The sequence below is a fragment of the Pelophylax lessonae genome (genome assembly GCF_965119305.1).
Source record: "Pelophylax lessonae genome assembly, chromosome: 2".
Classification (NCBI taxonomy): Eukaryota; Metazoa; Chordata; class Amphibia; order Anura; family Ranidae; genus Pelophylax; species Pelophylax lessonae.
The window spans coordinates 388,587,379-388,613,506 of record NC_138769.1 but is presented as its reverse complement, the minus strand read 5'-3'; the positions used below and the strand labels follow the sequence as shown (position 1 = coordinate 388,613,506).

The 26,128-nt window shown below is 40.9% G+C and overlaps 1 protein-coding gene across 1 annotated transcript in view; it reads right to left on the bottom strand.

Annotated features, from left to right (window-relative positions):
* The window catches only part of SKA2 (spindle and kinetochore associated complex subunit 2), a 42,489-nt gene that overhangs the window by 3,913 nt on the left and 12,448 nt on the right, over positions 1-26,128 (bottom strand). Inside the window, exons 2-4 of the mRNA XM_082244325.1 lie at positions 25,309-25,398; positions 6,055-6,231; positions 4,296-4,381 (exon numbers count right to left, since the gene is read on the bottom strand). Of these exons, the coding sequence (XP_082100451.1) occupies positions 4,296-4,381; positions 6,055-6,231; positions 25,309-25,398 (353 nt within the window). The remainder of the gene's footprint in view (positions 1-4,295; positions 4,382-6,054; positions 6,232-25,308; positions 25,399-26,128) is intronic.

Below are 26,128 nucleotides of genomic sequence, written 5' to 3'. Positions count from 1 at the left end.
GGTCCGCAGGCCAGCATTTGAGCCAAAAGACACAATGAAGGACCACTGCCAAAACAGAGAGCCGAGCTACTAGGGGAGCAGCATCCAAAGACACTCAAACATAAGTCACAGATAAACTGCATGCAGCCCCTGGACCAGCTGGTTTGCCAGCTCAGCAAAAGGCAGGGGGGAGCTGTCCGCCACCCCTTCCAGGTCACGGCGTAAAAGCTTAGCCCACTCGGTCAGAGTTTGTAACACCAGGGCAAAGATGAATACCGGCCTCCGTGCCGAACCAGCCAGGGTGTGCATATAGCGGGCCACAGCCTGTCAGCCAGATCCTTAAAGGCTGGGGACTCTTCAACCAGAATCATGGTTGCTTTGTTCAATCTGGAAACCGGAGGGTCCACCACCGGCGGGACAGTCCAATTCTTAAGAAGGGACTCCTCACAGGAGTGAACGCCTAGTAAAGCGCTTAGGGACCCCACTGGGACACTTTGGTCATCCCCACTCTTTAGCGACAAATCTGTTAAAATAGATGGGGAAAGGAAACACCTTTGCCACTCTGGATGGCTTGTGAGTGCCAAAAGGGAACCTGTGCCTCAGTTGCAGCTGCATCCTTCAACTTCAAGGTCTCACGCACAGATACAATCAGTGCTTCCACCAGCGCCTTTTCGTGTGCGGTTGCAGACGTGGAGGACTCATCCTCACTATCAGAGGATTCCGGGCGCGTGGTTGCAGTCCTAGCAAGGTGACCCATGTCCACGGCAGCCAAATCAGATTCAGGATCTAATGAGATAGAGGAAGGCGGCGGGGGGAGGGGCACTTTTTGTTAGCCCGTCGTCCGAAGACCACCTCCTCCCGGGACACACATGACTCCAGGACCACCGTCAGGGCATCGATGGATGGTTGGGACCCAGAGGTCCCTGCAGCCTCAGAGAGGGGATTAGGTGGGGAGATGTGCTCCAAAGACTCCATGACTCACCAGGGGGACCCCATAAAAAGTGTAAAACACTGCAAGGGACAATCCCCACTGTGCTGGCAGAAACAAAGGTCGACATGCACGAGCACCAGGTGATCCTCAGCAGAGAGGGAGAGAACTCCACCAGACTCACCACCCAGCAGAAACAGGCACCCGGGTATGAGGAGAGGCTCCCATTGCCGAAAATACCACCCACAGGGCTCCACTGTCATGGCCGCCTCTATTTTCAATGGCAAACCACCGCAAAATGGCTGCCGGACTACACAAACATGGCCGTCGTGTATAGAAACACTGGTTACAGCAAAATGGCGGTACCACAAGGCTTACAGGGACTCAGGAGGGAACCCAGGCCTCAAGGATAGACTGAGGCAGGACGAGGGGTGCCCTGGCAGGAGGTGAAAGGGAGTGAATCCCTGGTTGTCACCAGGGTTACCAGAACTAGTGTACCCATCATACTATTTTGTTCTGGGCAACACTAAAACGTTAGGATTTTCTTTTACTTTCATTTTCGGTTTGCTTGGCTATGTAGTTAGGTTCATTGTACTGCTAACAGTTAAAAGCTCACTTTCAGGTCTTTTGCAGCAAGAGCCCTTTTCCACATGTTTGTTTTGTCGCCTAAAAGGCTTTTGACAAACTCCTAAGAGATAGGATATTTTTCAGAAAATCCTCTTTAGGTCACTGTACTTGTTATTTACAATGTTCCTATTGACAGTTTCTCCCTTAACAGCTGTGGATCTCCGTTTCCCTTTCAGAGGCAGCCTCTTGGCAACTTCGACTAATGCGCTCTATTCCCACTCACTCAAGTTTACTGAATGGCCCTCTATGGACATAAGTGGAGATTAAGATTTTTGCACATTCTAAAAAATCAAATAAAGAAAAATATTCAGCGCTGGACTCTTGTACACACCACTAATAAATGGACCAGCAGCTAAGCACTCAAGGGCAATATCTCCAAAACACCTTCTGAATACATAATAGAAAAATAGTGCAGCGCAATCCTAGTGGTAAAATTAATAAATCATATAATCATGCAGAGTCCCAATGTTAGTAGGTGTCCATATAAACAGATAAAAGTCTCCAGTGTAAAGTGGTCCTAGGGCAATTCCATAAGGTGCTTGTCTCCACGAGTGCTCATGCAATCCCACCACCTGTTCACACTGCCGCTCACCTTAACAAAGAGACCCTACAGGGTCAACCAGCATGTCATCTCAAAATCAAAGCATCCTCACACTTTCTTCCTTAAGCGTAGTAAATTATTACACCTCCGATGCACTGTCAGCTCCTCAAACAATGTTATCAATACGTGTAGGAGAAAAGAAAGAAAGATCTAATGCTCTCTGTATGCAATCAAGCACTCTTTAATCCATATAAGTAAACAACTCACATTTTTGAAGAAACTAACAGCGCATATCTGCAGAGTTTGCAAGCAGGCGTGCATCAGGTCCACCAACCCGGAAGAGTGAGAGGCGGCCGCGGGTCACGTGATGTCCCTCGTACGCGTTGCGTCCGTAAAGATAAGCGGGACTTCTTCAGCGAGGGACCCCTTTGCTCTGACCCCGCTTTTTTCCAAAAAAGGAATCTGCTAAAAAATCCAGACAAACTGCTGCTGTATTCAATTAGATGCAGCCACTGGTGGGACCGGCTATCAAAATACAATAGCCACAAATGAAAAAAAGGCCCAGCTAGAAAAATATGGCAATGAAGACAGGAGGAATCATTCCATACAAGTCTGCTGCCAGCTTATAAGCTCCTCTTCTTTAAAATGCCAACTTTTCTTTCCTTGGGATGTCTAACTTTAATTCCCTTGACATCTCGCTCAGGTTTAGTGAGTGGAATGACTATGGAGCCAAAGACCATTTCCAGACTTGTAAAGTTCACATACACTTTTTGTCCTTGAGAAAGAGGAAAGTCGTTTCCCTTAGTCTGTTGAGCAGGAACGGCCACACACTGTTCAAAATTCATGCGGTCCTGTGGAAACCATAATCCCTTCCAACCACATCACAATGGTTTTCCAGAGTGAACGTTATCCAACAAATGGAACACATGACTGCCCCTCTCAAAGATAAAACTGCTGAACATAAGGCCAGATAGATCCACTGAGACTTATTTCATTATTGTAATGAATACAAAAGTTACACTTTCAGTAAATGCACTCAATTTCTGCAATCTGCAAGCTCCGTATCCATACCCCAGCCGTCTCCCTCTTCTCCCCTCCCCCCTTTTATTCCCCCTTGTTCCTTTTCTCTCTCTTTTTGCCTCCCCACCTCTTGTCACTCTCTTTCATCACCTCTTTCTCCTCCCTCAAATTCTGCTCCAGAAAGAAAAATATAAAAAAAATGTGTCGAATGCCATGATTGACAGTATGGCTGATTGGCGGCTCCAGTCTGGCTTCTCAATATTTTTTCTCCCAGCGTTCCAATATTATTCCAGTTATGTGAACAAATTTATACTTTAGCAGTGTATGTCATTTTGTAGAATGCAATTTTAGAACAAAGCAGTGTCATGCCTGTGTTATGCTGTATGTATTTCGATAAGGTTTGCTGCTCCAGATGTACCAACACACCAATAATGTCCAAGCCATCATTTTTAAATGCAAACCTTCTAAATTAAAATAAAAAAAAAGAAGTTTTATCATCTGGTCCCCGCTGAACTAGCTAAATTTTGATTTCTGCTGCTCTCAGCAGTTAGGTGCGGCCACCAGCCCCATTCGCTATAATGACTTGTCGCCAGTGGCTGCAGATTTTCGTGGCTCTCTACAGTCAGTGATTACCTGCTGTGATCTTTGCTGGCCACCATTCACCTGGTATTATAGTGAATTGTGTCGGCGACGGCACCTAGCAGCTTAGATTTGCAGCGGGAATCTCCAATTCCTGCCACTATTTGCGCTGGCCCTAATCGCCGGAGTGAAAAGTAGACTACTAGGCTACTTTACTAGAGCATTTACATCCAATCTTGTAAAATATGCGCAAAATTTCCACACTGCACATCCAGACTGTATTTGTAACATGCACAAACAAGAGACAATCCTTTGTCTTGAATTTATGCTTAAACAAAAAATCTAACTGAATATGCAAATTTGCTGTTTATTGCAGAGTAATTACTAAAGTAAACAGTGCAATGCACTGGGATCAGTGCATCTGTATTGTGTCTCATAGCGCACATCAGCAGTGCTGGAGTGAACAAGCCCTAAACAATGTATAATTATGCACAAACATATACAATACATTTTATACTATATACACCTTTTTTTTTCATAAGAAAACAAAACATTATTCATCAGTCAGATTGCGACTGAAAATCCTATGACATTCAATTATACAGGACTTTGAAACATTACCTTGTTGACGGCAAGTTAATGCCCTTTAGTGCTAGGGCTTCAAATTGCTGGAGAGCTTGAAGTTCCTCCTCAGACAAAGGTGGTACCTGTAGATAAAATACAGAGGTACATTACTGTCTGTTATGCATACAGGAAAAGAAATGAATTCCAAACAGATGCACAATTTAGTAAGTCAACGCAAATGGCAAAATACAAATCTTTCCAATGTTTTAAAAGCTAAAGGATGTGCAACTCTGTCCAGCCAATCTTGTGATACACACATACCTGAAACACTTCCTAGCTAGGCAAGTGAAAAGCTTTTATGCTAGTTCAGCAATGCAGCCTATTTATGAACCAGCAGAGTAATCTTTTCATTTTTAATGAGGAGTACACCTTCAGGGAGTTATGCATTTCAACACAGAACATAGTCTAGTCTCCAATTTAAATTATGGCATTCATCGCCTGCACATAGCTGCTCTGCTAGCTAAATACCTAAAGTCGCTAGTCTCCTCTTCTAAATGTGATCAAATATAGAGGGTAGGAAAACAAACGCGAGAGAACCTAATAATTACAGCAATGCCTTCTTCAAGCTGACTACAGCCTCATCAACAAAAGTTGCACTGCAGTGACAAAGGATGCAGTCTTGTGAAGAAACAGTAAAAAAAATTGCGTAAATCGGTTTTAAACCCTAAATCAAACATTATATTGCATTTTAACCAATTTTTAGTAGGGTGGCTGCATTACTTTTACTTTTAACCACTTGCCTACTAGGCCTATTTTTGACATTTGGTGTTTACAAGCTAAAATCAGTTGTTTTTGCTAGAAAACTACTTAGAACCCCCAAACATTATATTTTTTTTTTTTAGCAGAGACCCTAGAGAATAAAAAAAAAAAAAAAAAAAACACGAATGCAGCTACCACCTCGTTTTAGTTTTAATACTTCTTGAAGGTCCTCAGTACCTAAAACTTCTATTTGAGCTCCACAATTTAAAACATGGACTAATATTTTACATAATTGAATGACTATAAAAAAAAAAAAAAACAACAAGAAATAAGACAGACAGACAGACAACTTGCACTTAAGTTAAATTAAATTAAGGGAGACATGCAATAAAAATTAAACAATGACAGGCTGAGTTGATGTATGAATTTCCCCGCTCCAATCTTAACCAGTGACCAGACAATTATTGTAACTTTGTAGTAAGGCAAGAAGCTGCAGTAGGGGGCTGATCAGAGTCAGAAATTTGAGGAAACAGCCAAGCACTGCATGGACCCCAGAATCTATATGACTCATCTCTGAAACATAATCCCAATCTAGGAAGTAGATGTTGGATCTGGAGAATGTCTGAACAAAGCTGGTACTATCCTGCTCATTGGAAAAGATGTAGCCATAGCTAGGGCAGGTATTGTAATCTCTGTAAGAAGTCATAATTAATTACTTGCAATTGCTGTATTTATGCATTATTTGTTATGTATATATTGAACTTCGCGAAAACAATATCTGATGCTAGGCACACTTTATATAATTTAAGTTATGCGACTTATACAAAAATATTTCTAATTTAAAATCAAACCTGCTAAACACTCTTGAGAATGATAAAAATGATGGTGCCTTTATGTGAAAGCGTTCAAAAAGCACTATATTATAAAACCCACTAAATTATTTAACAACTGAAAGGCTAGTTTCTTTTAAAAATACTGATAGAAGAAGGGAAGAGATGCATCAAAACACAACAGGAAGAGAAGTAATCAAATTAAATAATAAGGGTCAACTTTGTACCTGTACATCGGTTTGCTGTTGCAAATGCTGCACAATTTTCAATGTATTTGCTATTGTTTGCTGAATGCTCTCTACGGATTTCTGTTGGTCAGTTGCAATCTTGTCCAGCTGTGCAGATAAACCTTTAAATCGAGATTTTACACCGGATAACTGCTCCAACAATTTTGTAGGATTTTCCTAAAATAAAAAATGTTTTCCATCAATATTTTTGCAAAGAGAAGTTCCTTTCTAGCAATCAAAACCCCTTTATAAATGACAGTTAAAAAGTTATCTAAATGGCAGTATACTTACCTCCTTTCTATCCCTGAAAGCCGGTGAGGTGTCCCTCGACAGCATCGTTTTCCCGAGTGCCGATCTTCAGGCATTTCCATTGGCCCCGGCACAGGATGATGAAACTCTGCACACGCACAAAGAGTCTAGCATTCCCTGCACAGGAGGACCGAGCTGGTGACGTATGCTAAACTACGCATTTGTGGCACAGTTTACATTACAGAGAAAGCTGAGAGCAGGCAGTTATGTACTGATGCAGAATAAACCCTGTATGTCTCTTGTGCAATAAATAGTCTGCCTGCTCACAGGTAGCACACAACTTCAAATCCAGTTAGTTTATCTAAAGATAAGGCAGGAGAAAAAAAAGTTTGGATTTGTAAATAGGAGTAAAATATGGTATATGGCATTTAGCTTGAAGATCCGCAAAAGGACAAAAGTTTACAGGTTGAACTAAGTAAAGGAGTTTAAAAAAAAACACTCCTGCTTGGGTCCAGGGAAGCATACAGCTATACGATAGGCTGTCAGGGATATCTGTATTAAAGAGCACATTCAAAAGTTGGGGGCAAGGAGAAAAAAAAAAAAAAAAAAAAAAAAAAAGGGGAGCAGTACTTTCCATATTGTCAAGGTGAACTTAACAGACTTCTCAGTTGAGGCATATACCTATCAGATATTGACCATCACATAGAACATGCATGTACAAGATAGGCGATTCCCATTTCAATTTCAGACCATCTATTAGGGGCACAACGGAACGACTAGGAAATAACCACTAAAGTGTGTTGCATAGTAATATTTGAGTATATCCTCTACATCTCAAGGTTTGGACTACTGAACCTGCAACCCGATGTGAAGCATTGTTCCATATGAAGGTAAGAACAGCGCTCTGAAGCAATTTCAATTGTGATAATAGGATGGAAACTGGGAGGGTTTCAAACAAATATACTATAGCAGCTTTTGAAGTATAGACATTTTGAGGTTTTGGATTCTCCCTACGAGTGAAAGAGGAAGGGTAGTCCAATGTTTTACCATGCGGGTAATTTCTGTAAATAGTGAAGGGAAGTTAGCTTGATAAAGTGTAAAATCAGAGGGGGTTAAATAGGCTCCCAAATATTTAGGTGTGTGGGAGCACCAGCAATAATGGAAATTCGGTTGAAGTGAGGTAAGGAGGAATATTTATGGGGGGGGGCGCTGTTTCGGTAGGGTTGATCTTAAAGCCTGATAAAGAGCCAAAGGATATTATGTGGGGAAAGAGGTTAAGAGGTGGATTAGGGTCAGTAGAATGTTGTCAGCATAGAGGGAGAGCTTGTATTCCCGTTGTTGCAAAATTACCCCTCGAATATCAAGATGACAGCACATGGCAGCAGCAAGGGGTTCCAAACTAAGGATAAAAAGTAATGGTGATAAAAAGGACACCCCTGCCTGGTGCCATTGATCAAGGGGATGGATTGCGACAAAAAAAAGCAAGCTGTACCTGGGAGGTGGGTGTAGAGTATAAAGCTTGCAAGGCATAAATAAAAGGGCCTGAGAAGCCATAATGGGAGAGAGTAGGTGTTTAACCCTCCATTAGTCAAAAAGATTGCAGCATCTGATAAGCTTACGAAAAGAGGTAGACAATCCCTGGGTATAAGCCCGAATTAGGTACATACATGTTGACCAAGGTGAACGATGGGGATCAAGAAAGGAGGATTTGATCTGTATTGGACATGAACGTCTAATTTAAATTGCTATTCCCAGAAGGGTCTGAGGCCACACAAGCCGTGGGGAATTGCTTGGAAGCAAATTTAAATGAGCCATCAGCTCCAAAAGGAGTCTGCTGAATCATGATCACGTTAGCTTTAGAAGATTTAAACGTTTTAAAAGCAAGCCATCTCGTATAAATAGAATTTAAACCTTTCACATTTCAAAACGATGTGGTGTATGAAACATCTGTCTCCTGCGCTCAGAATCCCAGCTCCCCGACCTCTCTTCCCACGGGACTCACATATGGCATCTCGGATGGCTAAGGTCTTGCTGCCCTAAAGGACTGGGGTAGTCCAGAAGTACTGCAAACAAAGAAGGCCGCACCGACCTAGCGCATTATCCTCAATATTGGCTTTTATTAGTAAAACATAAAAATGGCTACTAACAAACATAGGTGAAAAAAACGATCATATCAAACAAACCATGTTTGTGTAGCGATTGAGTTTGATATGATCGTTTTTTCACCTACGTTTGCGAGTAGCCATTTTTATGTTTTACTAATAAAGCCAATATTGAGGATAATGCGCTAGGTCGGTGCACCCTTCTTTGGGTTTCTTTGTTTGCAAAACCTTTCACATTACATGAGAAAATACTTGGGAGCCACATTGTAGGAAAAGAAAATGTACAAAGTCAATGTACAAGGTAAAAGGAATCAGTAGTAAACACAAAATCCAAAAATCTGGAGCAAAAAAAAAAACCCTGAAAAATACAAAAAACAATGGTATGAGACAGTCGGATGAGAAATCCACAGCAATACATAACACAATGGTTTTTTAGAGTGGTACCGGGGCGTAGACTCCACTGTTTAGTCAGAGTGATGGGCGACAGGTCACTGAAGATCTAAATCTTGTCTCCTTTGAAATTCAGACGGGTTTTGCTGTGTAGCCATGAGGGCTTCTTTGCTTTTATAGTAGTGAAAGCAGACAATGTCTCTAGGATTGGGGCCTGCTGGTGGTTTGAGGCCCAGAGATCTATGGGCCCCATCTAGGCACCAATCTATGCCTGAAATAGAAGTTCACCCTTATCACCCTGGCCCCTCCTTTCTCACTTATGGTCTCAGGGACCCTGTGGATCCACAGGTTCTGGCGGCGATCCCCGTTTTCCAGATCTTCCTGTTGCATTTGAATTTGGGAGACCGTGTTTGATTGCAGCATTATCCTCTTCTAGAACAGGTGTCAAAACAAGGCCCGCGAGCTGAATCCAGCCCTCCAGGCCATTTCATGTGGTGCTCGTACTGCTCCTGCAGTACCCTCCTTATTCAGCTTTGGAGAGGCTCACCTTTTTTTTTTCAACTTTTTTTTTTTTTTTAATTTATTGTTTTCAAAAAGAAGAGAACACACAAATACATTTTATACAATAAAAACTTCAAGTTCCAGTGATATAAAACTTCTCCCTTCCCTTATTTTCCCTCTATTGATACCCTACATATACTATTTGTCTTCCTCTTTTTCTGCACTCCATTTAGTATATTCTCTCATCGTCTTAAACTCTCTGCAATTTTCCCATATATCACCCCATTCCTCCATATCATCCTCTTCCCAATCTCTCAAGTATTCCAATGTTCTTAGTCTCCCATGGTCGGGGCCTCTTCCTTTTGCCAAAATAACAGGATTAATCCTTTTGCTGCATTCATCAGATGGGTATTAATGTTTTATATTGCCCAACAGAATTTTTAATACCGTGAAATAGGCAAAACCAGGGATCTTCCGGGATCTCTATTTTCGTGATTATTTTGATTAGGTCCAAGATTTCCTTCCAGTACTTTTTAATTTTTGGGCAGTCCCACCATAGATGCGCCATTGTGCCTACTTCTAAGCAACCCCTCCAGCAGTTTTTTGATTTTTCTTTTTGATAATTATGAGCTTTATCGGGGGTAATGTACCATCTTGTAATTAATTTCAGCTGTTTTTATATCAACTGTGGCGCTGTGTATTAATTTTAAACTTTTTCCCAAGTGAAAATCTCTATTTCGTGTGCCCAATTCCCTCTCCCATTTGTCGATGAATGGCGGGATCGCCGGTCCCGTCAAGTCCACCAGGATTTTATATATATTTGATATTTTATTATCATGTTTCTCAGAGGAGCTGATCCGCTCAAAAGGGAGCAAATCTTCTCCCCTTCTCAGCGGTTTTGGCAGGGAAGTCACAAAGTGCCTCAACTGGCAATACCGCCACTCATCGAGTCTCCAATCTTTCCTTTTTTGTTTTAATTCCTCATGTGTGTATATTTGGTCGTTATCCATAATGTCTCTCAACCGTGCATCCTCATCTCCTATCCACTTTCCTCCCATTTTTTCTTGTCCTGGTGGGAAATAATTAGTGTCTTTTAAAGGAATTAACGGTGAATTATATTGCCATTTATTTATTTTGTGGGTTAAATCCCAAATTTTAAGTGCTTGAATTGTGATCGGGTGTGTATTAAAGTTTAAATTTCTGTATTGTGCAGGTATCCATATGATTTTTCTTAAGTGGGTGTGACTCATGCATTCTATTTTTACCCAGTTTTTTTCACGTTTTATTTTCCCCCATTCCATCACATGTGAAAGAATAGTCTGGTACTGCTAGACCACCTTGATTTTTTCCCTTGATTAATACTGCATGTTGTATTCTGGGTTTACATCTTTTCCAGATAAATCTAGTTAAAGATTTCAAAGTTCTGAAATAAATCTGAGGGATCAAAATAGGTAACATTTAAAATTTATAGGTTATTTTTGGTAGCATATGCCATTTTTATTATATTCTCCCTATCCATGATAGCGGCCTATGTGATATCCTGTTAAGTTCTTTTTTTATTTCATTTAATAGCGGGATATAATTTTCTTTATACAATCCTTCAAATTTTTTTGTTAGAACGATTCCTAAATATTTTTAATCCTAGTTTTTTCCAGGTAAAGGGGAATTCCAGTTTTAGTTTTTCTTCTTCTTGTTTTTTTTACATTGATGTTTAATATCTCTGACTTAGTAGGGTTCATTTTTAGATTAGATAGTTTTCCGTATTTTTTCAAGCTTTCTAATACATTTGGTAGGGTTATCCTCGGTCTGGTGATGTACAGTAACAGATCATCCGCAAATGCGGCAATCTTATGCTCCACATCCCCTACTTTTATTCCTTTCACATCTCTCCAATTGTCGCTAATAAGGGTTCTAATGAAAGTACAAACAGTAAACGAGGACAACGGGCATCCCTGCCTTGTTCCGTTAGACATCCCAAATGGCTCAGAGTGGGCCCCATTGATTTTCACCCTGGCAGTGGGCTGGCCATAGAGTGTTTTTATCCATGCCATCATTTTTCTTCCAATTCCCAGTTCCTCCAGGGTTCCCATCATAAAATCCCAGCTGACCCTGTCGAATGCTTTCTCAGCATCTATCGACAGAATCAGCCCTTGGGATCCACTCCTAGTCATCTGCCGCATCAACAGAATTGTTCTTACACCGTTATCACGGCCCTGTCTCCCGGGTATAAATCCTGTTTGATCTCTATGGACCCATTCTCCCATTAAATTTTTCATTCTAGTTGCCAACACTTTTGGGAAAAGTTTCGTATCGATATTTAAAACCGAAATGGGTCTATAGCTTGAACATACGGTTGAGTCTTTCCCTTCTTTCAGGATTACCGTAATTGATGCTAAAAGGGCGTCCTTACTCATCCCATATTCTTGCCCTAAGCCATTAAAGTATTCTTTTAATTTGGGTATTAACAGGTCCTTATGTCTTTTATAATAGCTTACCGTGAACCCGTCTGGTCCGGGACTCTTCCCTGAGGGTGTAGTTTTAAGGGCTATACTTATCTCTTCTTCTGTAATTTGGGCTTCTAGTTGGTCTATTTTATCTTGTTGTATTTTAGGTAATTTCGCCTCTTTCAGATATTGTTTCATTTTTTCCATTTAATTAGGTCCCTCTCCACTCCTGAGGAGGCAACGGCACTGAAGGGGGCTAGAAGGTGTTTTTTTTTCTGGTCGCCTTACCCATTGAGTGCCTGGATTCCTCTGGAGTCAGATGGTGTGACACCTGTGGCAGTAGGTGCAGTTGGAGCAGAGTAGGAGCCTTGGAAGGGAGGCGGGGACCAGAGCCATTGGACTATGCAGCCGCCATTTTCCAGGTGGCCCTCAAAAGAGAACATTCTTATTGACATGCTACAGCATGTTCTGTTCAGGTTCTCTACTAGCCTGCAATCTACAGAATGCATCAAGGAAATGGTCTGTCTGCCTCCACAGAACCCTGGCCTATAACCCTAGCCCCCCCCCCCCCCCACTGTGCATTCAAGAGGTGAATACCATATAGTGTACAACCTAGCCACTACAAAAGAGAATAATGACCACACTATACTGCATAAAAGTGTTTAAAATATATGTTTCATGTATAGCATTGTACCATGAAAACAACCTTTACTGTAGAACAAATTACATAAACATGATGAGAAAAACTCCTACAAAAAAGGGATCAGAGCATGAGTTATAAGCTTAATTAAAAAAAAGGAGATTTATAACAACATTTCGAATGGTAGATGACTGGAACCGTGTGTAATATTATCAGTCACAGGCCCTCTGCAATTGGTATGCCTTAATGTGAAAGATAGGCTCACCTGCTGCCTGAAAATTTGAGTCAGAACCCATGAACAATCCAAGTGCAAAAAACATGAAAAATAGGGTAACTGGTGTGAATTTCATATATGAAGTCCGACAAAAAAAAAAAAAAAAAAAAAAAGATACCATGAAAAAGCATCAGCAACCAGGAAGTTTTGTCCCTAGCCTGTATACTCCTGTTACCCTTGTGCATATATGCATAAGGACAACCATATTACAAAAAGGCACAAAGATAAGGTGAAGGTCTATTCATAAGAACAACCATCCCAATGCATGGGACCACTTATCCAAATAAGGCTTATGCCCCAAAGCATACTATAGGGCAGCCATTGCAACTGGAGTGCCTTCATGGGTGCCTTGGCATAAAACTTGCCCAAAAATTGTATTCAAGCCAGTGGGCAGATCGAGCCTGACTAATAGTTACACAAAGCCACAGGTTTTCATTGAGCACTTTTATAATGAAATCACTGGTTGAAAAAAAAAAAAAAAAAGAAAAAAAGTCTGGTGCCTGCCCAGCATCCTTGTTTGCCCCTCTGTTAGCACTGGGGGTCACATTAGCTGAGTGACACTATCGGTGGGAAGACGAGAAACATTGGAACATTAAATCAGTACCAGTGTGCAAAGGTGTATATGCTTTGGAAAAATAAATCACCTCTAAATGTTTAACGTCCGATAGGAGCAGATGTTGTTGAGTTATGTAAAACTAATTGTTTACCTTTTATAATGGAATGCCTTGAAATTGGGATTAACTTTAAAATGGTGCCTTGACTCACAACAGGTTGAGAAACACTGCTATATGAAATATCACATATGCAGAGGCTCAAATACTGAATTTCAGGCATAATCTATTGCAAATAAAAAACAACAATGTTATGTTATTCCCAGTACTACCTATACTGCTGAAGCATTAAGTTAGTCGTGGTGTATTCATTTATGAAATACCCAACAGCAACATGTTTTCAAATGAAGCTGATGCCACAGTCTGACTACATACAGTAATGCCCTGTACACACGTGCAGATTATCTGAAGACTTTTGTCTGCAGACTTACCAAAACCATACAATATGAGGTCAAACCTAAACACTTTCAATTTGTATGCAATCCTGAAGGCCCTTGCACTACATAGAAAAGGTAAATCTGAAGACAAAAGTCTTCAGATAATCTGCACATGTGTACGGGGCATTAGGCCCCTTTCACACTTGTGTGCTTTGAAAGTCACACCACTTGAAGCAATGCCTGTGTAATCTTGAGGTCTATGGACCTCAAGTCGCATCAGTCAGACCAAAAGTAGTGCAGGGACTGAATTGAAGTCACACATATATGAATGATACACATTGGAAATCATGGAGTACATCCTATGCGACTTTGCAGTCCCACGTCATAGGACAAGTCGCACAAGTGTGAAAGGGGCCTAGCATTTATACATGTATACCATACCGATACAATATATCATGACTTAAAAGTATATTATACAATACATGAGTCCAGGAATGAGGTGTATTCATACAAGGACAACTAATTATGCAGAATTTACTGCAAGGTCTGGAACTAAAAATCCCATACATAAGAAACAGGTTGTGAATTACATATATCAGGTGTGAGACACTTTATAAAAAGATACCTTAGTCAGGTCTCAGCAGAGGTTTTGTTCCCAAACCAAATACATTACTACATAAAGCCAACCCAATAGCAGAAGTCAGGGTAAAGGTGTATTCACATAAGAAACTTCCCAATCCAGAGGCCTATGCAGATGAGGCCTATGCCACAAAGCATACCCTAAACCCATTCATAGAGAATATGCAATATGCTCTGCAGGAAAGAGAGCACAATACAACATAACAATAGACAATAACACAAGCAGAAGTTTAAAAGTTGTGTATTATACAGACACATACTGCCAAGGAATGACTGAGCCAGATTTATAGTGTATTCATCCAAGGAACACACACAAAAGCAGAGACTATGCACAACCACATATCATAGGTATAACCTAGTCTCTGGATACCAATCCATTTCAATTTAAGTTACAAGTGATAGAAATCTAAGGTTGAGCACCTCAAGTGGTATGTGCAGAAGAAACCAGTAACCTAAATTAAAACACAGATTCCACCCCTAGACAAACAAATCCAAAAAGTTTTGGTCAGAATAGAAGCAAATATAAGCCATCATACTACTATATTATTTAACCATGCATACGCACACCGATTCCACCACTGAAACAAGTATGAATAATTCTAACCAGCCCACACTCAGGTGGGAGAACGACCAAGCCTTCCAGCTTCTAAGATGTTAACGAGCACAGACCTCAGCCCAAGTTCAGTGATCTGATTTGACATTTCAAATTGCATGTCAAAATCTGAGCCAATTGCCCCGTCTGAATCGGTGCGACGCAGACTTTGCAGCGATGCACCGATTCCCAAGTAGTTTCTGTACTACTTTTGGCGACTTGGGCGATTTCAATAGACATCTGTGCAGAAATGCGCACAGATATCTGTGAAACCGCCCCCAAAGTCAAACTGAAATGCCAGTTTGAAATCGTGTGAGTTCTTTCAAAATGGCCTCAGTGCGTACCTAGGCTAAAAAGGTAAATTGAACCAGCTGATACCCATAGAAGAGGTGTCCAACATATCAGCCTGGAAGTGTAATCAGTCTAAAGCCCCGTACACACGCAGCGATTGTTGGCCGACCGATCGGCCGTCTTTTGTCCAGTGTTGTTGTGTCGGTTGAAATGTGCTCTAGACTGCACACAAATTTTGTCGGCCAACAACAACCAACTGCAGAAGTGATGTCATATTCTGGTCTACTTTTCGTGTGTTTTTTCTTCTCTGAGCATGCCCAGTCTTGATCATCTGATTTTTGTCGGCCGAAATCTGTACTGACTTGAGGAACAATCGGCCGTTCTGCTGACGGCCAACAAAAATTTTATAGCCTGCACACCAGATTTTGTTCGGCCGAAAAGTCGCAGTCGGTTGTCGGAAGCATCATACTAACAAGCTGATAATCGGCCGATCGGGCGGCGGCCGAAAATTCACGGCCAACAATCGGTACGTGTGTACGGGCCTTAACACCTGCAGGCAGGAATGAGCAATCAAACACAGGTTTGTCAAGACAGCATTTGATTTGTATAGAGGTTTACCCCAGAAACCAATTAATAACATGCTGCAAGTTCAGCTTAGTTATAGCTAGGATTTCACACCTATACGATCAATTTATATGAAATCCTGATATGCAGGAGGATCCCATACTGCCTTGGACTGAACAACCAAGGTGACTACAATAATGGGACAAAAAGGTGTTAACCTGACCCAGTTCCTCGGAACAAAAAGCAAACAGCTTGTCAGAAGGAAATAAGATTATCCTTCCTTCCACCTGCTGGTAGTTCACCAGTGAGCATTATCATGGCAGTATCCACTGCAGGATTAGACCACTGGCTAAAATGCTCATTTATTCAGGGAGCAGTTACCCCACATCGCATGGGCTTCATTAGTAAAGCTTACTAGCATTAGCCATCTTCCAAATCAGGCCTACGAAATAGAGAGGCCTCTAGCACACATGTGCAAAATAAGAGTACAGGACCTCCACCTAGAGGGGTACCTCACCTCTTCCGTACCAGGCATAGAAACCTGACTTGGTAGATTTGACTGTGTCCTCTCCAATCTGGCGAGGGAAACAGCATAGGGTAGAGCTCCAAAATAAAAAAAAGTTGTAGTCACCCTGCTCCTGAAAGAAGGACTAATGCTGGCTAAGCAATGCAAGCTACTTGGATTCCCGCAGCAGCCTTGCCTGACCACATGGTTATCCCTCTCACCATGCACATTGCCTGGGCCTCCTTACTGGATATATTCAGGTCTGTCTAGCATGTGTTCCAGAAAGCAGAGCTATGCACCCTTAAAGGCCTGGACCTATAGGGCCCTCCACCATACCGGTCACAGTCTTACCATAGAGAGGCTGGTGCTTGGCTTCAGAGAAGTTGCCACCTCAGCTGTGTTCTCCAGAAAAGATGGCCCGGTTACAAGAAAATGGCTGCCACACAACATCCTTTCCTCAGGAAGTGGCAGGCAGCCCCTGCCATGTCACCACCAAGAAGCAATAGATGTGACCTCCCTCCCATACTGCCAGTTAACTGAAGGGACCTCAGCAGGTGAGTGCACCTCCACACATACTGCCGGTGTTTACTAAGGAGCTCCGGTCAGTACCTACTGCCTACTTTAGCTCCTCAGATGGATATCCTCGCCCCTGTACAAGCTATCACTATACAGGCAGCCTCAGCAGGAAAGGTAGGGGGGTAAGGAGACCCGAAGGTTGCAAATCAGGGAGGGAGGATGTAGCTTAAAGCAACCTGCAAACATCCTCCCCTACCCTCTCCCCCACTTTTGTCAAAGACCTTGCCTGTTCAAGCCAGAGTGAGTTTGCAGAGGCATTCCCAGGCACCTTCTAGGAACCAAAATGTAAAAAAACAAAACAGAAGTTGCTGTGCATGTGTCTGCCGGAGTGCAGGAAGCACAAGAACTGACGGGCATTAGTGGGTGGGCAGCTTTTAACTTCTCTCTGTGCTTGTGTAGGAGGAGGAGCCTCTCTCTCTCTTTCATGTGACTGTCCTGGAAGGATGACTTGGGAATACCTGACTATATCCTTCACAGTGAAAAAAATTTGGTGAAGACCAAAAGAAACTGCGCAAATGGTTAAAACCGTGATGTTGTGAAAAATTATTAAATAAAGGAATAAATAAAATATAAAAACCTATGTATCTTAATTAAGGCTTTTTAAGGAATTTCTTCCTTACTGTGAGCGGCAAACAAAAGCTGTAGTGCTATAACGATTATAAAAAGTTGGGGATGTTGCGCTCAAACATGTGTTTAAAGTGCTTGTGCAGATAATGAATTTCACATAGACTCACATAAATGTATAATCAATGAAAAATAATAAATGCTAAATGATGTGGAAAATCATCAATCAAAGCTAGGTATCACAAAGTGCAAAATCCATATGCAGCAACAGAAAAACCAAAAGTCCATATAGCATTGGTGTCACTATGTATAGCAGAGACTTGATAATGGTGCAGAAAAAGCCTTCACCTCCACACTTCACCCAGTGCTCAAGCAAGGTACTCCTTACTGGAGATATATGACCCCTTGATTATAGGGGGTCACATAGACATGAAATCCACTCAGTATACGATCCTCAGCTCCACAGTACATATTCCTATGGAAAGCTTTTAGAATACAGCCCGGATCTCATGGCAGACATAGATAGAGCAAAAAGAGACACTCATGGTGCAGTAAGTCTAAACATGTCACTTTATTTAAGTCCCCTGATGACGTCAGCTCGTACTGACGAAACGTGCGTCGGGAACGTGAGACCGTAACCACTTCCGGGTTGGAGGAGCGCTGGCGTTCGGCAGTATTCATCATCCCACTGCTTGTTATTTGTGACAAAGCGATTGATGCATGGAGATTCTAGTAAGTGTAAACCTTTTTTAAATAAAGTGACATGTTTAGACTTACTGCACCATGAGAGTCTTTTTGCTCTATGTCCGCCATGAGATCCAGGCTGTATTCTAAAAGCTTGCCATAGGAATATGTACTGTGGAGCTGAGGATCGTATATGAGTGGATTTCATGTCTATGTGACCCCCTATAATCAAGGGGTCATATATCTCCAGTAAGGAGTACCTTGCTAGAGCACTGGGTGAAGTGTGGAGGTGAAGGCTTTTTCTGCACCATTATCAAGTCTCTGCTATACATAGTGACACCAATGCTATATGGACTTTTGGTTTTTCTGTTGCTGCATATGGATTTTGCACTTTGTGATACCTAGCTTTGATTGATGATTTTCCACACCATTTAGCATTTATTATTTTTCATTGGATTATACATTTATGTGAGTCTATGTTAAATTCATTATCTGCACAAGCACTTTAAACACATGTTTGAGCGCAACATCCCCCACTTTTTATATCCTTCACAGTGCCATTTTTTGTGTAAATTAGTAAAATCCCAAAAAAGCGTAGCCATGTTAATAAATGAGGATGTATTTAATAGGTTTAAAAATTTGGTTTCGCTTTTGAAACATGTTGTTAAAAGTGACTGTAAAGGTTAATTTTTTTTTTTTTTTTTAAAATAACAAACAGGTCACACTTACCTGATCAGTGCAATGGTTTAGCACAGAGCAGCTCCGATCTTTTCGGGTCTACCATCAGCGCTCCAGGCTTCCCCCTGCCAAGTGCGGCTTTCTGTGGGGGCACTTTTGTGCTCCTGAGCTACCCTGTCTGCACTATTGACAAAGACAGTGAACTTCACCTCCAGCTCCCTCGTCATAGGATTTAAATGACAGAAAAAGCTTAGGCTTTAGAACAGGCATGTCCAACCTGCGGCCCGGAACCGCAGGCAATGCAGCCCGCTGCCCCCTGACAATTATTTTTTTGCTGGGGAGGAAGGAAGTCGGGTCGGGGGCACAGCCACAGCAGCTTCCAACTAACAGTAGGCAGAGGCTGCCTCGGGAGGGGGGGGGGGGGGGGGCATGTGCAGTGTTTTGACTCCTACCACCATGACCACTTCAAATCACTGAAGTGGTCATGTTGGTTAGAGTGTTCCTTTATTATCTCTCAGAAGAAGTAAACCTCTGTATACGGATTCCATTTCATTTGATCATCCTCTAGTTGTGGTAAATTAGTGCAGGGGGCGCGGCAGCATTTTACTTCCTATATACCTTAACTATAGTATATATTTTATATGCGGCCCGAGAAAATTTCTCTACACTCAATGTGGACCAGAGAAGCCAAAAGGTTGGACACCCTTGCTTTAGAACAACTTTAAAGTATCAAGTTGCTTGAAAACCTCCAGTGAAAACTGATAAAGAATGGATATATGTACAGCTCATCTTAATGTGACAAAACCATGACATTTTTACGTTAGATTTAAATTTATGTATGTAGTACATTATTTCTAATACAAACATTTCAGGACAACGCCTTGAGATAAGAATCTCACCTGGATATTTGAATTACAAAATGAACAAACAGCAGGCATTAAAGCGTAAAAAAAAAAAAAAAAAACTGTCAGGCTGGAGGGGAGTTCATAGATTAAAAAATAAAAACACCTCCAGTTGATTCAGGGGAAAGCAAAAAAAAGAAGAGGCAAACTTTATAAAGCCTCAGACAATCGGTCAATTCTTTTTTTCTGACAAATAAGTAGCCTTTTATATTTTGTTCATTTGGTGAAAGTATCTACTGGGCTGGCTAGAATTTGCTTCTGGAAGACACATTCTACAGTAAAGAACCCTTTGCAGATGAGTGGGTTAACAGTCAGTCAGTTTCCAAGATGCTGTAAACACCACTTTTGGCATCATCAATCATTTAAGAGCAAATTTGGCTTCTCCTTGCTAATAGTTGATCAACCTGTTGACTAGGTATGCATGCTTTAGGCCCTTTTCACACATACGGTCCGTTCAGTTTATCAGTTCAGTCACGTCAAAATTTATCAGTTTTCCATCCATTTTTCATCCGTTTTCTTCCGTTTTTTGTCAGTTATCTGTTTTTCATCCGTTGTCATCTGTTTTTTTTACGGATTCATACGTTCAAAAAAAAAAAAAAAAATGGACATTGACGGAAGCGGATGAAAACGGATGTTAACTGATGATCATCCGTTGTCATCCGTTTTTACATAGAGATACATTGATGTCCGTTGTTCATCCGTCAACGGATGGATGAAAAAAACGGACAGCATGTGTGAAAGGGGCCTTACTTTACAAATTACAAGAGCCACATGAGTTGGTCTATAGTGTTTGCCCCAAAAAGAAACCTCTGGTGAGAGAAATACAGGGGCTCTCTCTCCAAATTTAAATAAATGGTTGGCAGTCATACAGATCCCCAAATTCAATACTTTTCAGAACAAATTACCTAGAATAAGCAAGCAACCATGTTCTAGGTTATGGACTCTGGAAACACAAAATAATAAATGCAATTAACCAAAGTTGTTAGCAGTTTTGAGCAGTGAGTGCTCAAAAGTCTAGAGCAGGGATCTCCAAACAACGGCCCTCCTGCTGTTGCTGAACTACACGTCCCATGAGACATTGTAGAACTATAGACATGACTAGGCATGATGGAAATTGTAGTTCCTAAACAAATGGGAGGGGCCATAGTTTGGTGACCCCTGGTCTAGAGGGATGATTGACAAGCTGTACTGCTTAACTTATGCAACATCTTATCTCTCAAACTTCAGGCTGTGGGTCAACCTTCCACGTTCGCACCTAAAATGCACAACTGTTAGTCCTGCTTTGTACATGACGACATTTGAAAGCCTGCATCAATTAGAGTGATAAAGGGAAGCAGACTTGGAGAAGTGGTCACACAGTAGAGTAGAAGCCTGTCAGAGTAAGGAATAAAGTAAGCTTTACAAGCGTATTCCTCTAACCCTAGGGTTAAGGGACTGTAAAACCAAAAGTTTTTTTTTTTTTTTTTAACTCATCTGCCCGGGACTCCCCTCCTCATTGGCTGAGACAGCAGTGTGGTGGGATCGGCTGACTGACTTTGACAGCAGCGGGAGCCAATCAGGAGAGAGAGAGAGATGGGGCAGGACAGGGTCACGGCTCCCTGTCTGAATTTACACAGAGAGCTGTGACTCGGCTCGGGTGCCCCTATAGCAAGCTGCTTGCTGTGGGGGCACTCAACAACAGAAGGGAGAGGCCAGGGCACAAAAAGAGGGACCCAAGAAGAGGAGGATCCGGGCAACTCTGTGCAAAACCAACTGCACAGAGGTGGTAAGTAGAACATGTTTTTTATTTAAAAAAATAAAAAAAACACAAGGATTTACAATCACTTCAATGAGCATTTAACCCTTGAAGTGCAGGGACACCCCACTGCAAGGATCATTTTTTCTTCTGCCTAGAGTGGGGCTTTTACACAATACATTTAAATGAGGGAGAAATATTTTCAAAAATGAAAGTTATACTTCACATTAATTTGGACAATCTCTATGTAAAGATATACAGTTTGCACATAGTATAGTATAACAAAAGAAAGCAACAATAAAATTTTCTCTTTTTTTAAAGAAGTTTTTTTTTGCCAAAGTTTAAACTAAAGGCTCCTGTATGACAGTCTAAACAAGAACCAAATTCAGTTAAAGCGGAGTTCAGGCCTCAAATACCTTTAACTAAATATAACCCTATAATACTAATCCATCGCCCTTTACAGAACCGCTATTCTCATACTTACAAGGTGTACAGTATTGGATTTTAGTCAAAAATCTTACTTTTAAAAAAACACTGTCTGGGCGCGGCCATCTTAGACGTGGGCATCTGAAGCCGTAGTGTAATCTGCTGTGTCCTTTGATTCCAAGGAGTGTTCTGGTACTTCTTCCTGATTCCAGTCTCCTGGGAGTGATGACAAACAGCTCCCAGGATGCAATGCAAAGGCGGAAGTGATGTCGGTGGCCGGGGCCACAGAGGGGGGGAAAAGGAGGAAGTACAATCAAAAGTGCCCTGAAAATGAGGTAAGGGACCCCCCGAAAAAAAATTGAAAATGTCCAATTGTTGATCAGCATAGCGAGCACTCCAGGAATCACTAAAGTTGCAAAATAGGCCGGAACTCCGCTTTAATATGTGAGGCACAAGCCTCAAAGTAAACTGACTCCTTCTTTACCTCTCCTGACTCAGCCGAAATATGCCTCTTTGGTGCTCTCCCAGATACTGCAGGTTACATTGGGAAGGTTTAGCTACACAATGCTGTCAATTCAAAAAGCAGAGGGCAGTACTAAGTGTGGCTAGGTGCTGACTGACAAGCTACAGTCTTGTGAATCAGCAGTGTCAATGCAGATAGCCACATCCCCTGCAAACACATAAGAGTGGCAAATCTGCTCTGAATTCAGGAGAGGTGCAGTATCATTGTCACCCTAAGTGGACTTTGCTGGCAGGGTTTTTTTCTTTATTTAGAAGAGGCAGTAAAACAAAACCTTGTAAAAACAGACATATTAGCACCGGGTACTGAAAACGTCGTACACAAAAACAAAGTCAAACATAGGTAAACCAAAGGGTACTAAGCCCTAGTGTAGACAGTGTTTGATACGAGTATTAACCACTTGCCTACTGGGCACATACACCTCCTTCCTGCACAGGCCAATTTTCAGCTTTCAGCACTCTCACTCTTTGAATGACAATTGTGCAGTCATGCTACAATGTTCCCATATTACATTTTTATCATACAAATAGCGCTTTTTTTTTTTGGTGGTATTTAACCACCACTGGGTTTATTAAAAAAAAAAAAAAAACGGTTTTCATAGTTGGGTATAAAATTTTGCTAACAGGTAATTTTTTCTCCTTTATTCATGTGCGCTGATGGAGGTGGCACTTGTGGGCACTGGTTAGCAGAACTGATGGGCACTCATAGGTGGCACTGGTTAGTAGCAATGGCAATTACCGTGTGGGATGTCCCTTTTACAGAAACCGGTAATCAGCTTATTTTTTTTCTCCTAACGTCAAGAAAAATAAGTGGATTAGTGGCGGCTTCTGTTTACATCATGTGATCAGCTGGCATTGGGCAGGGTGAGAACAGGGTGGGACAGGGGGTACGTCCATGTATGCCTTACCAGCAATTTAGGCCTTTTCGGCTATAGCGCAACACGCCAAGTGGTAAAGCAGAACTTCTTGTGTACACTGTTGAAAACATACCACGCCTTTTTTCGGTTTTTCAATTTGAAAAGGGGAAAAGTAACAATAAACACCCCAGTGGCAAAAAGCAAAAAAGTGGGAAGAAGCGACAAGGGGAATAAGGAGAGGGAATTTTCTTTTCCAGATGAGCTAATGGAAACTTGGAAATAAAGATACCCTTGTCATTAAGTGATGCAGCTTTTTTTTTTTTCTTTTAAACACCTTTTGTGTTGACCATTTACAATTTAATAAAGCTTAACCAACAATACTACCATGGGAAAGGATGGCAGTGTAATAAACTCTTTAAAAAAGTGATACTAAACAGATAATTGCCATAATTCATTATATATATATATATATATATATATATATATATATATATATATATATATATATATATATATATATCTATCATTGCACTGTATTTTGTTTTGTTTTTTTTAAAGCCTTTAAAGTACTTTATTCTTGCAGCACTTTTGTGCGATCACGTTTTTTCTCTGTGTTTTGTGAATGTGATCAATCAGCATACTATAGGCCTCCCCCAGTGTTTAGCAATAGGAGGACATGGAGAAGGAGGGAGTGCAATTTACCACTGTGCATGTGTGACTCAATAGTAATGAGTGGCTGCACAGAGAAGAAAAAAAAAAAGGAGCAAATTAAATTTGGAAGGTAACTGAAATTAAGAATGCTCCATAGAGGACACCAGCTGGTCTACACAATCTCAGCCTGAAATGGGGAAATAGAGAAGAAGATGGGAGGGACGGCCGAAGGCAGGATCAACCAGGTATACAATATTTCACTCTACATAAAATAAATGCTTTATTGGCTTTGTGAGGGAGTATAAAAAAACATTTAAAGAACATGTAAAGAGAAGTTTTTCAATAGTCTGGATTTAATGACACTTTAAAACAGAGCAAAACATAGATTTAAAGCAATACTGCCTATATCATTTGCCTGAATAGGTTCCTACATTTTCTTTGTTTTCTGTGTTCAAACTTTAGTAATGATGTTACATATAATGCTATCAAAAGCACAAACAGTTAAGTATTAAAGAGTAACTCCACTTTTGTTGAGAGAAAAAAAAACTATTCCCCTCTGGTGCTCAATGTACATTTGTTGTATATTCCAACTTTTTATTACTCTGCACATGGACACAGACAGACCACTATTCCTTCAGAGTGTAGCCAGGTAGCCATATTGCATTATGTTTTACAGAAAATTACAGAGCTGCAGATTGAAAAAGTAAGGTATTTTTTATTAACATTCAATCACAATATGATTTGTTTTGCACTTAAATATATATACATATATTTATTTATTATTTGCCACCCCCCAAGAAAGTGGAGTTACCCTGTAACTAAGTGTTAATACTTCTTAAGGTGAGAATGTCCCGCACTATCTTATCTACTGTTGTCAACATGCACCAGTCACAGCTTTCTGCTCTGGATCCTCTAAGGTTAACAAGCATGCTGCTCCTCTTAACCCCCCCCCCCCGCTTTTGGTTTTAGAATTAAATAATTAACTGCAAATGAGCATATCCCCCCCTCTCTCCAATTAAAATCTACATAAGGTTCTAAAATGATAAATACATGGTAACCCAATTGCTATTTGCTCTTGCTTTGAAATCTGTGCTAGAAAAGGATAACTAAAATAGTTGCCTGTCAAGGATTACAGATTTACTTTTTATGCCACTAATCCCCTTTTTATTTAAATGAGTGAGCCTCATTTTTTTCCCCTAAAGTAATTTTCAGCAAAACTAGAAAATGAATAATATGAATTTTGTTCACAGCAGCTAATGAGCTTTACATTTCTTAACTACACTTGAATCAATTGCACATTTGGGTGAATCAGCTCTACTTTCTCCAGTTCATCTAAATCATCACCAGTTCACTAAAACATTAAAGTGCATTAGATACAGAATCACTATATAATGCGTTTGTCATACTGCGTAGTGCGTTACAGAAGGTTCTCCAACGTCCAGAATTAATTTCTATCACTCATCAGTTTAAACAGTGCAGTTACCTGAGCTGCAGACTCATCTGGTAAGCTCTTCCGTATTTCAAACTCAAGCTTTTGCTCAATGTAGTCCAAGTCAGATTCGGCTTTCTGGAACTGAAATTCAGATTTATAGATTTTTATTATGTGCGGCATTAAAACTAGATTAGGTAAAAAAAAACAAAAAAAAACAAAAAAAAAAAAAAAACACACACAGCACCAACAAACTAGGTAATAAACTTGACCTACAAAGATTACAGAAACTAGAGCAGCTCATTAGAAGTGCCATGTATCCTCCCTCTAGAATAAACTTTCCATTCTGTACATTGATGGCGTCCAATCCTTGCTTGTTGTATGATGATGTTGTCTCTGCTTTCAGATGCTTTGACAATACTATTGCACTGCTAGCTGTATATTACAGTAGTGCAATAAAGTCAGAGCATAGATTAGCAGAAAAAGCTTACCGTTTAATAGGGAAAGCCAATAAGATCTCAGAAGCAGTTCCAGACTAACAGCAGCATGTTGTCCATCCAAGATGTACCTTGGGTCACAGGCCAATGCCCTTTTAACATTGCACTGCTTTATGTGTGTGGCCACTAGTAGTACAACATAAAAAGGGCGCTGGACAGGATTCTTGAACATTGGTTTTGACAGTCATCCTTGGCAAGAATAAAAAATAGTTAGGTGGTTATGCATAGGAAAAACCATATTTACCCAGGTCTGAAAGCAAACCGTGTTTGGGGAAAAAAACATTAAATCAAACTGGTGCATGTTTTCTTTAATGAAACAAATACCCTGCATAAGGTCACTGGATAGCTGATTGTGGCCTGAAAAAGAAACAATACTT